General features: G+C 39.2%; 5 protein-coding genes across 5 annotated transcripts; all 5 read left to right on the top strand. All coding sequences in view use genetic code 12, as the record gives it.

The window, feature by feature from the left end:
* Positions 1-603: 603 nt before the first annotated feature.
* Positions 604-2,271, top strand: KGF57_005056 (bifunctional choline kinase/ethanolamine kinase; the record flags this gene model as incomplete). Its single annotated transcript, XM_051754631.1, has 1 exon — positions 604-2,271. The coding sequence occupies one exon, from the start codon at positions 604-606 to the stop codon at positions 2,269-2,271; it is 1,668 nt and encodes a 555-aa protein (XP_051606503.1).
* Positions 2,272-2,389: 118 nt separating this feature from the next.
* PEX7 (Pex7p) lies at positions 2,390-3,520 on the top strand (the record flags this gene model as incomplete). The annotated part of the gene is made up of 1 exon (XM_051754630.1): positions 2,390-3,520. The coding sequence occupies one exon, from the start codon at positions 2,390-2,392 to the stop codon at positions 3,518-3,520; it is 1,131 nt and encodes a 376-aa protein (XP_051606502.1).
* A 543-nt stretch (positions 3,521-4,063) lies between these two features.
* KGF57_005054 (uncharacterized protein) lies at positions 4,064-6,691 on the top strand (the record flags this gene model as incomplete). The annotated part of the gene is made up of 1 exon (XM_051754629.1): positions 4,064-6,691. One exon carries the CDS (start codon positions 4,064-4,066, stop codon positions 6,689-6,691), a length of 2,628 nt encoding a protein of 875 aa, XP_051606501.1.
* Positions 6,692-7,740: 1,049 nt separating this feature from the next.
* Positions 7,741-8,802, top strand: KGF57_005053 (uncharacterized protein; the record flags this gene model as incomplete). Its single annotated transcript, XM_051754628.1, has 1 exon — positions 7,741-8,802. One exon carries the CDS (start codon positions 7,741-7,743, stop codon positions 8,800-8,802), a length of 1,062 nt encoding a protein of 353 aa, XP_051606500.1.
* Positions 8,803-9,383: 581 nt separating this feature from the next.
* On the top strand, positions 9,384-11,444 carry HGT5 (Hgt5p; the record flags this gene model as incomplete). The annotated part of the gene is made up of 1 exon (XM_051754627.1): positions 9,384-11,444. One exon carries the CDS (start codon positions 9,384-9,386, stop codon positions 11,442-11,444), a length of 2,061 nt encoding a protein of 686 aa, XP_051606499.1.
* Positions 11,445-12,225: the final 781 nt, after the last annotated feature.

The following is a 12,225-nucleotide window of genomic DNA, read 5'->3' as shown; positions in this document are numbered from 1 at the left end:
ATAGAGTCTCTTTTTTCTTTTGTTTTTTTTTTTATTTTTATTTTTCAACAGGCGCTCTTCCAGAATCAGTTAGCGCAACTGTTCTAATGCAATGAGACAAATCAATGCATTACTCAGGAAACTGTATAACTGACTGGATTGCTGAATCAAGCCTCGAATGCTTGAGAGGCTTAACACAATTAGAGTGACTTACAACATTCTTACTGTTTATTCCATCTAGTATTGTGAGAAGTTTAGCAGTCGCCCACTGGTCACCGCAGCCATGCGTCTTAGTCGTATCGTATATACACAGATACTCTGCATTGTCCATCTATGGAAGAATTTTTTCTCGTTGTTTTGTGCACAAACAATCTCTTCCACGTAATAAATCATATGCAAAGTATGTTGATCCCAATAGTGCGACCTAATACCTAATTTGGTACAACCAACAAAAATATGAAGAATCAACGTTCTTTAGAATTTATCTTGAAAAGTTAATTTTGCAACACCCAACAGGAGCCAGCTTCATTTGTATCAATCAATAGTGGTCATATCACCTAACTACACCCCCAATCAAATACACCAACATCTCAACCGAACTCCTCTTTTCACCAGAATTAATAAATGGAGATTTCACCAGCAAGTTTGACGCCGCGATCAAGGTCAAGGTCGAGAACGAGAAACTCGACGGCCAACTCTAGGTCTACTTCGGCTACGAGGAGGCCGAGCTTATCAGGATCAAGAAGATCTTTGTCCAGCTCGTCTTTGAACAAGTTGACAATTACACCGACCCAAATTAATGATGAGAGGTCTGTTCCTTCAGTTCAAGCAGTTTTGGATAACTCATTACCGGCAGACTTTTTTAAACAAGATGTAATAGCGTTGACTAAAGCTTTGAGAATACACAAATGGCATAAACGAAACTTGAATATGCATAAGCTTGCCATCACTAGAATATCAGGAGCGTTAACGAATTCTATTTACAAAATCGATTACGTGGATGAAGAACAGGGTATACATTTACCTTCATTGTTGTTACGGGTGTATGGTAAAAATGTTGACGAGTTGATTGATAGAGATAGTGAATTGTCAACATTGATCAAGTTGTCACAGAAGCGTATTGGTCCTAGACTATTGGGTATTTTCACCAATGGGAGGTTTGAACAGTTCTTGGAGGGGTTTGTCGCCTTGACCAAAGATCAAATCAGGGACCAAGTGATTTCGCAAATGATTGGTAGACGAATGAAAGATTTGCATTATAAGGTTGAGTTGACGGAGGAGGAGACAAGTTTACCTGTTCCCACATGCTGGAGGTTGATTGAAAAATGGCTCAAAATTTTCGAATTGGAGTACAAGCCAGGGTTTGAAAGAGCAGGTGTTAATGTCAAAGATATCTTTATGATGGATTTTGAGGAGTTCAAAGAGTTAGTGTATAAGTACAAGGAGTGGTTGTTTGACAAGTACAGGAAGGAAGGGTTCTCTTTGAACTACAAATTCTGTCACAACGATACCCAGTACGGAAACTTGCTTCTCCACAGTACCTTTGAGCCCGAGGACATTGTAATTGAAACCCCTGCTGGATCTAGTGAAGATTTAACTGAAGTTGCTATTAAATCCACCTCAAACAAAAAAGATGCCAACTTGGTAGTTATCGATTTTGAGTACTCGGGACCAAACTTTCCTGCATTTGACATTGTGAATCATTTTAGTGAGTGGATGGCCAATTATCATGACCCGGAAAGGTCATATTTTATAAATGACAAAAACTTCCCAACTCAATTGCAGCAACTCAATTTTATCAAAGCGTATATTGAGTATGATTTCCAATTACCATCGTCGAATTTGAAAGCGGCCAAATCAGATGTAGAGTTGTTGAACAGTTCGGATAAGCAAGCAGTCAGCATTATTCAATATGAGATTGAGAAAATGTACAATGAATGTGTGTACTGGCGTTCATCTGTGCAAATCTTTTGGGCACTTTGGGGATTAATTCAGAATGGTCCTATTGAACCAAGACCAGAAGCGAACAGAAGAGAAAGCGAGCAGGGCGTCGATAGCACTTACAACATCACAGTTGAAATGGAAAAATTTGGACTCCAAGATTTGGAAGTAACTGCCGGCGATGCCATAACTTCGAGTGATGATGATTTTGATTACTTAAAGTATAGTAATCAAAAAGTGGCCATTGTTGTAGGTGATGCAATACAGTTTAGCCTACTTGATAAAGATAAAATCGAGTCAAAGTATCATGATGCTATAAAGTACTTGAGTTGCAAAACTTATAACTTGTAAATAGTTCAAGTGTGTACTGCATATAATTAAAATTTCTTTTGAAGCTTTAATCCAATCGATATCGACCTCACCGAAAAAAGGGCAAATCGCAACAATTTTTTGGCCCACAGAAAATTCCATGTTATCCTTTCGTACAAAGGGATACAATGGTTACGGAGTCCAGTACTCGCCATTCTTTGATAATAAGCTAGCAGTTGCCACAGCTGCCAATTATGGTCTTGTGGGGAACGGGAGACTATTCATCCTAGACATCGAGCCTACTGGACAGATAACAAGTCCCATATCGTGGGAAACGCAGGATGGGTTGTTTGACCTAGCTTGGAGTGAGATACACGAGAACCAATGTGTTGCCGCCAGTGGTGATGGTCTGGTTAAATTGTTTGATCGTACTGTGCCCCAGTTCCCAATAATGCAATGGAACGAGCATCAACGCGAGGTGTTTTCAGTGAATTGGAACTTGGTGGACAAGACGAATTTTGTCACATCCAGTTGGGATGGAAGCATAAAGATTTGGTCAAGTCAAAGAAAAGAGTCGATGCTCACCCTCAACCCAGGCGGCACTGATTATACCACAATGGCTGCTCCAGTGGCGTCAACGGCACAACCACCCCTTCTGCATCAACAACATCATCAAAGAAATCAACAAACCAGCACAAAGAACTGTATCTATTCTGCCCAATTTTCACCTCATTCACCGTCGACGCTTGTGTCGTGCACTGGTGCTTCACAAGTACAGGTTTGGGACATTCGGACTCCACATCCCTTGCAGTTGCATTTTGTCTCTCATGATGGGTTAGAAACCCTTTCGGTTGATTGGAACAAGTATAAATCAACAGTAATTGCATCAGGTGGAACTGACAAATCTGTAAGAGTGTGGGATCTAAGGATGGTTTCCAATTTAGACCAGCCTTCTGCACATTCACCCATGCCACTGCAACACCAACGAGGTCCAAGCGCACTCAACAACTTTGTGGGTCATGAGTTTGCTGTGAGGCGAGTTCAGTGGTCCCCTCATAATGGTAAAGAGTTACTAACTACTTCGTACGACATGACAGCTAGAGTATGGGTAGATGAACTGGATGAGAGGGCAAGATTCTTGAATACAAAGACTGGTGGATTGAAAGGTGTGTTTAATAAACATAGAGAATTTGTTATAGGATGCGATTACAGTCTTTGGGGAGAACCTGGATGGTGTGCCACTACAGGATGGGATGAAATGGTGTACATATGGGATTCAAAGAGACTATAAAGGGAAAGAGCGGAATTTAAAAGGTTGTAAAAAGAAAAGTGACTAATGTAGTGTTACACAATATGCAGAATCGATCAGCCTAACTGTTGTCAACGTTCTTTGCTATTTCCCTTCCATATGTAGTGTCTATTCTTTTGGTGCTGTATTGTGTTTAGTTTATGTTATACTACTCTTTATGGGTGCAACTGCCTATTTAGTCCAACTTGAAAATATTTACGCATTGATGTTTTTTTTGTTTTTGTGGATCAACAATCAATTTGCCTAATTGGGTAACCGATCAAATCAACATCAACAATGAACTAAAGCATCTTTGCATATTTTCTTTATATTTTGCAACTTTCACTGACTAAAACTTTAGGTACAAAAGAGTCGCATACATTACGCTTATTATACTTGTATTTACCGGAAAAAGGGGAGAGGGGGAGGCAGGTGGAAGACCAATTTAGTATATATAATTATACCCCGAGTCTTTTGCATAAAATTTCAAAAGCAAAGATCTCAGGATTGACCCACAGCATACTGGAACAACAGACTTCGCCACTAATGACTGCCACTACACTTACATTAAACTTGGCATACAGCTTCAGAATTGATCCAAAAGCAACTAGAAAATCACCCGGCTATCAAACATTCTATGAGACCAACAATGGATTGTGGAAGACTCATTTGAATGATTTGACAGGTGAATCATACAAAGTCATGGATAACTTGTCTAAATTGACCCTGATTTGCAGCGAGATAAATCTGGGTGGGAACTTGGTGAATCATGTTGAGCTAGTGCCGCCTCTGATGAACAATCATCGTATTATTGTCCATATACATGGTGAAGAGTCATTTATAACCAAATCAAAGACAAAAATACTACACTCCTACAATTATGTCAGCTCTAAAACTACCACTCTTGATGAGTCGCAGTACATGAAGATTGATGAAGAGTTTATTCACAAAATGAACAAAATGTGTCAACGATATCAAGTGGAAGTCATAATCAACAACGAAAGGTCGTCTTTTAGTAAAAAGGGATCAGAGCCAGCCTACTCCATACATATCATTGGTCAACACGATAACGTAACATTCTTTGGCACTTCACTAAAGGTGTTGATTGACCTGCATTTGAACAACTATACTATAGATTCTTATTCGCTACCACTAAGCTTAATTCCATTGACAGGAGGTGTAAACTTGTCCAATTTCAAACAAATCGCCAAGCAAACAGGCTCAAATATCTACATACCAGACTTGTTACCAAACATTTTCAATTCAAACATTGTCACTGGTAATTTTGACATGACAGTATGGATTACTGCTAAATACGCCATGGACATAATATCTACTAGATCTATTTTAGACAAGACACTCTACAAAAATAGTCAACTCATTTCGAAAAAGATCAAACTCAGCCAGTCAAAACTTGATCTAACTCTTTTGCATAACCAACAAGATATTATTGATTTGATGGTGAAACATGGTGTATTTATACAGTTGCCAAGTTTGGGAGAAGAGAATCAGTCAATTGTAATCCAAGGACTAACCACTGATGCAATTGACGAATGTGTCAAAGACATTGGTTCAATATTAACCCACTACTACACAGTCTCAGGTGTATGTACCAACAAAAATGAAGTGATGCAAATGTGTCAATACACAAAGACATGCATAGTTGAATGGACCGGCAACTGTTACGAAATCAATGGACTGCACAAGGAAATGAAATCGATAATTGACCAGTTGTCACTACTTTCATCAACATTGAATGTACGCATTGAAGTCAACAACGACCAAAAAGATTTCATTAGTGGTAAAAAGAATGGGAAATTGGTTAAAATTCTCAATCAAGTCAACAATACTCCATCGATCAAATTTGTACCCTATAATGAATTACGATTCTTTATTGACATTGAGTCATCGTCATCAATAATAGGTCACGTTATCGACTTGATTGAGTTGGAGTTACCGCTGGAGTTGAAATTCAACATCCCAGAAGTATTCCACAAGTCAATTATTGGTAATGGGGGATCAATGATTCAATCAATTATGAAAAGGTATAATGTCTTTATCAAATTCTCATCCAATTTCGACACTTCAACCGATGTTTACTCCTTATCGCGTCAGCCAAATGTATTGATCAAATGTCCACGCAAAAACATGGCCAATATTCCACTAGTTAAGCAGGAGATTGACGATTTGGTGTTGAAATATTGTATGAATGATGTGCAACAGCAGAATGTCTCCATTTATTACAATATGAGGTTCCAAATTTTGAAAAGCCAGTATATGATGTTGGTAAACAACAACAAGCTTCATTTAATCAACCAATATGAGCATGATTACAATTCATTTATCGACTTCCCAAATTCAATCGATGCATTCAAGATGAACAATGTTGTTGAGTTTAACATTAAAGGATCAGAATCTAAAATCAAGTCATGCGCCAAGCAATTGCAATCCATTCTTCCATCAAGTTATGAATTCAAATTTGCTGGGAATGTAACCAAATTCAAGCAATACTTTAAAGCAACAAGGGCATTTGAAGATGAAATTGTGATTCCATTCAAAATCATACTTGGATATGATGTAAATGTCAATGAAACACCAGTGAACTCTGAGTTACCATACCATCAAATTATACTATCATATTATAGTGATGACAAGATACACGAAGCGATCGAATCTATGACATTTTGGTTGAGAGACCACGGATTCTTGATCTATGAAAAAGGTGAAATGGACTTCAACTCAATCTTGGAATCTTCGTTATCTTCTCCAATCAAGCTTCAAAGATTTTCAAATCAAATCCCATTACAATCCATCACGGATGTAAACATCAACATGGCAGCCACAACACCTTCAGGCTCTCCAACGAAGAAATACCAATCCAAACATTCAGCACCCGACACAGTGTCATCGCCAATAAAGAGTTATATGGTTTCTCCATCACGACAACAGTTGATGATGTCGTCACCGATCAGGAACAGCACGTGTCTGCCATGGATTGGACCTCAGTCTCCAACCAAACAAAAATGGCCGCTTCAGCAATCACCAGTAAGGTTCAACAACAACAACAACTACCACGGGTTTGATCAACTTCAACAACCGCAGGTGAAGTTGCTGCCGGTAAAGTTTAACTTGGAACCTGTACTTGGTAAGGGAAATTATGTATACAATGTGTAAAAATTATACGTCAATAGAAATGGAGTTTACCTTGAGTAGGTGATAGGGCGGGGTTCATCTTAAAGCCCCACTCGGAACAGTTTATACGGCTGGATCTCAAATCCTCTCCAGTTTTGCATCATTGCGGAACGTGTAGGATCTATGTATCGCACCCGAACCGGTTCAACCTGACAAAAGCTGCACAGAATTATGATACGCGCGTCATTTGGATTACAAGACATAGCACAGATAATGTTCAAACGTACGGTTGCATAGAGTGATAGTAATACAGTTGTGTCCCAGAATTTTGTTGAGTTCTGATCTGTTCTGATCTGAGTCCCGCTTCTCCCGTCCCGTCCCGTGCCGTGCAAAGAGAGAGAATAAAAAAAAAAAAAAGGAAAAAAAGACAAATACAATTTACATTTAGCCGAGGAGGAACCAAAAAGAAATTTTTTGTTGAGATTTTTGGTCGCTGGAGCGTAGAAAGATGCCAAACCGTACTGGTTCCCTGATGGCTGGCTCAGTTACCCCCTGTCATCTTCTGGTATCCAAAGCGGAACATTCTGTGCATATATGTCGGCATATCCGGCTTTTCCACTCTAAGTCCACCTCACCCCCGTTCTTTAAAAATAGCTCCAAAACAGAGAGAGAGACACAGGTTGAAGTTTTTTTTTTATTTTTATTTTTTTTTACCCAACATTTCTTCTTTCAGACAAACTCCGAATCACAAAGTTGTTCTGCGCGAGTTTTATCCGCAGAAAACGCCATATACGAACAAGGGAAGAGAGAGTGAAGTCAAACGCATGTATTCCGAATATGGAAGTACATACACACACACACACAAACATAGCTAAACTTCCACTTTGTACTGAGATGGCACTATGAAACTTTTTTGGGTTTGGGTTTCATTTTTGCGCTATTCATGAGTATTATTTTCTCCGTCCAGTACGTCCTGGTATAAAACGAAAGGAAAATCCTTGCTTCGACTATAAGACCTCATCGGAAACAGAACAGAGTCGTCATCTACTCACGTACTACACACCAGCGCCAACCAACAGAACTATTTAAAAATGTTGATGAAATTTGGACTTCCCAGTGCTGAGGCCTGGAGTAAAAAACCTGTCTTGGAGAGTCCAATTCCTCCTAGCCCCTTCAGCAACCCATACTTGACCCAATTGTACGAGTTCACAATGAGAGGGTCAACTCCATTAACCATTGCCGTCCTTTACTTCACCTCAGTGCATCTCATGAACAAAGTTGTTAGAAATAGACAAGTTCGTAAACAACAGCAATTGGAGGGGAAATCAAACGATACCAAATCCCAAGCTAAAAAGAGGTTACCTGCTGCTCCTTACTCCGTAGCCACCACTTCACTTTTCAAAATTTTTGTCATTTTGCACAACGTCTTTTTATGTGTTTACTCCGTATGGACATTTATTGGAATGACAACCACCATCGCATCAACGATGGACATTTTCAAAATGGAGTTGATTCCATCATTTTATCAAAGCTTGAAGGTTGAAAACTATACGTTGCAAAAATTGGATGTGTTTTTCCAAAGTGTTTGCGATCCAAACAGTGGTATTTTCTCAAGAGTAATCACATCAGCTCAGGGGTTGCACAATTTGGAAATTTTAGGATTTTGGTTCTACATTTCCAAGTTTTATGAAGTTATCGATACTCTTGTCATTCTTCTCAAGGGACGTCCATCATCGTTATTGCAAAGTTATCATCATGCTGGAGCAATGATGTGCATGTGGGCAGGAGTAAGATACCAATCGCCACCAATTTGGATCTTTGTTGTCTTCAACTCATTTATCCATTCGTTGATGTATTTCTACTTTACCTTGTCGTGCTTGCATATCAAAGTTCCCCAAGTGTTTAAGAAACTGTTGACTTCGATGCAAATCACTCAATTTGTCCTTGGTGGAAGTATCGCTGTTTTGCATAGTTTTGTTTGGATTGTGGACACAAGCAAGTTGGTTAGCCCTGAACATATGAAATTGGTCAATTGTATCAGTACACCAGAAAAGGCATTGCCATTGTTGATCAATGTTGCGTATTTGACACCATTGACGGCTTTGTTTGCCGCTTTCTACATTGAAAGTTATTTCAAGACAAAGAGCAAGTAGGTGGCTGCGGATGCTCAGGTGAGCAATATTCCCATTTGTAGATAAAGTATAAAGATATTAGAATATTTAGATGAATTGAAACATGTAGGTGTTGCAGTTGCAAAAAGAAAAAAAAAAAAACGAAAAAAAAAGGGTAACCCTCTCCTCAGCACATCTCTATGCAGTGGTGTTATTCTACTCACGTCCCTTTATAACCTTTAGAGGTATGACGAGCAGGCAACAGTCGCACTTGACCCAGTAGCTGGGCTTGACATACCTGAGTTTAGTTCTACCTCCACGAATAGAGTATCACTGAATACAAGACACGCAGTTTACACAAAACCTCACGTCACGAGAACGAGAGCACACAATCTCCGACAACAAAGGGAACAACAACAAAAAAAAAAAAAGGACTCGAACAACGAGATTGACCCCCAACACAACCAGCAAGAAACTAAATATTACCTTTAGCGAGCACTTGCTGGGTATCAACACATATACACGAGTCAAAACAAAGTACACAACTCACCTTTACAAACGACTCCTCAAACGCTAGCATATCTATATCATTTTTTTTTCAGGTCAATGAGTCTGGTGCGAAAATGTCATACAATCCACTAAGCAACAACACTGGTCAAGACCCATTTTCCGACCACAACATACTATCTATTGAAGAGCCAGCGTCCGTTCATGCCACTGAGCCATTGACGGACTCGTTTCCACGACAAGAGCAGTCACACTTTGATGATGACACAAAGGCCAATGGGAGTAAAAATTTCAGACATAGTGAGTTTGGCAGTAGTCTGCTGGACCGTGCAGACGGAGATGATGATGATGATGATGCTGATGATGATGATTACGACAGATTTGACCCTATACAATTCAAGCGTTCGGGAGAAGGTGGCGGTGATGATGACGATGATTTAGAACGCCGCTCATTTGATTCATTTACGGACGAATTTGGCAATCATTATGCCATAGACTTCAATAATAAAGCATATACACTGAAGCTCACGTTCAAAGGAAACAAATTGGTGTATTTCACATCAGCATTTGTCAGTTTGTTTGTGAGTTTGTTTGGGTACGAACAAGGTGTATGCAGTGGTATACTTGCGTTTGATACATTCAATGGGTTTTTCAATTCGCCTGGCCCAGCAATGATTGGGTTTGTTATTTCGATTTTGGAGATTGGTGCCATGGTTAGTTCGATTTTGGTTGCGAAAATATCTGATACGTTTGGTAGAAAGAGAACCATATTGTTGGGTACTTTTATCTTTATGATTGGTGGTGCATTGCAATCATTTTGCCCCAACATGTTTGTTTTCGCGGTGGGGAGGGTTTTCAGTGGGGTTGGTGTTGGAATACTTTCCACTATTGTTCCATCGTATCAATGTGAAATTAGTCCTAGTGAAGAAAGAGGTAAGTTGGTGTGCGGAGAATTTACTGGTAATATCACCGGTTACGCATTGAGTGTTTGGGTTGATTATTTCTGTTATTTTATTCAAAATGTTGGGGATACTAGACAAAACCCACACTCGTTTCTAGCTCATTTGAGCTGGAGATTACCATTGTTTATACAAGTTGCTATTGCGTTTGTATTATTTATTGGTGGGTTTTTCATCGTGGAGAGTCCTCGTTGGTTGTTGGATAACGATATGGATCAACAAGGTTTCAATGTCTTGAGCTTGTTGTATGATTCCCACCCAAAATCAACCAAACCCAAGAGTGAATTCTTTATGATCAAGAATTCCATTTTACGTGAACGGAAAATGACACCTAAATCTGAACGTACTTGGCAACACTTGTTAAGACACTACAAGAAACGAGTATTTGTTGCTTGTTCATCATTGATTTTTGCTCAGTTAAATGGAATCAATATCATTTCATACTATGCGCCACTGGTTTTCCAAGAAGCTGGCTTTGACGATGCTGGTGCTTTGTTGATGACGGGGGTCAATGGTATAATATACTTGTTATCGACTATTCCACCTTGGTTTTTAGTGGATCGATGGGGAAGACGACCAATATTGATTAGTAGTGGGTTAGCAATGGGCATATGTTTGATATTGGTGTCTGTGTTTATGCTTCTAAATCGGTCATACACTGCATCAGTAGTGGCGGTGCTTGTCATTATTTACAATGCATCATTTGGATTTGGATTTGGACCAATTCCATTCCTATTATCGGGTGAATCATATCCACTTTCTGTCAGATCCAAAGGTGTATCGCTTGCAGTTGCTTGTAACTGGTTGAGTAATTTCATAGTGGGGTTGTGTGCCCCCATCATGCGTCATAACATCAAATGGGCCATGTACTTATTTCCTGCTGGTTCATGTTTTATAAGTATTGTTTGTGTGGTGTTGTTTTATCCCGAAACTAAAGGCATTGAATTGGAACAGATTGATGAGATTTTCGATGAGTTTTATTCAATCAATCCTTTCAAACGTGTTGTTGGTAGTTTCGACATGATTTTGCACAGGAGAAAGAGAATGAGAGATAAACAGAGTAGACGCTTACATGCAAAGTATGACCGGTTGAATAACGGACACCAGCAACAGCAACAGCAGCAAAGATCACGCGACTATGGTGGTGGCGCAAGAGATGATGATGCATTCGAGTTGCAAGCTTTAAATGACATGGATTATGAGGATCGGGACATATAGATGGACGAATTTACAGTTGTGTAGACAATTTTTTCTTTTTTTTTTTAAAAAAAGGACAGAAGGACTTTTAGAACAGCCAACGAGATACATGAGTTGTATGAGATGCTGTCTCACTGCAAGAACGACTGATACTCATTCTAAGCAAGACATTGTAGAGGAGAACAATTTCATCGTAAGGCACACTAAAGATCCATGAGTACGGCAACTAATAGAGAAGAGAGAGTTTACTCAAATTTTGCCGTACTCCCATAAATGAAGGAAAACGGCATTCGGACACAATTTTATCATCGCGTATTCTAAAAATAGTCTTGTCTATTGTTCTGCACAATTTTTGTGACAAAGTTGCAACAAAATTGACGGATCTAATCCTTTGTCATCAAGTCCAATTGACAGACGAGATGATGCTTGTGGTTTAGCCATACATAGTACTCTCAATCCAGAGCAACACGTGGGAGGCTGTTGCAAATTGAAAGTTAAGGGAGAAGACCATTCAACCAAACGGAGTCAAATTTTATGGTTATGAGACCAAAAGACGTTTCGAATTCCATGTTGTTGTTGCTGTTGCTGTTGTTTGTTTGTTTGTTTGTTATGTATCCCTTTTTTTAACTGTGGCAAAATGGCAACACGCAAGAACAAAGAGCGGAAAAAGTAAGCGAAAGAGTTTAAACCTTCCGGATTAGTAAATTATTTTCAACGTTATATCTCTATACATTGAGAGATGGAGAAAGCAGCTTTAAAGAAGTGATTGATTAAGCACCATGTTAAATTAACATACTGTCTT

The sequence above is a fragment of the Candida theae genome, assembly GCF_024610275.1.
Source record: "Candida theae strain CBS 12239 chromosome Unknown scaffold27, whole genome shotgun sequence".
Taxonomy (NCBI): Eukaryota; Fungi; Ascomycota; class Pichiomycetes; order Serinales; family Debaryomycetaceae; genus Lodderomyces; species Lodderomyces theae.
The sequence above is the reverse complement of the archived record's forward strand: the minus strand, read 5'-3'. Positions and strand labels throughout refer to the sequence as shown.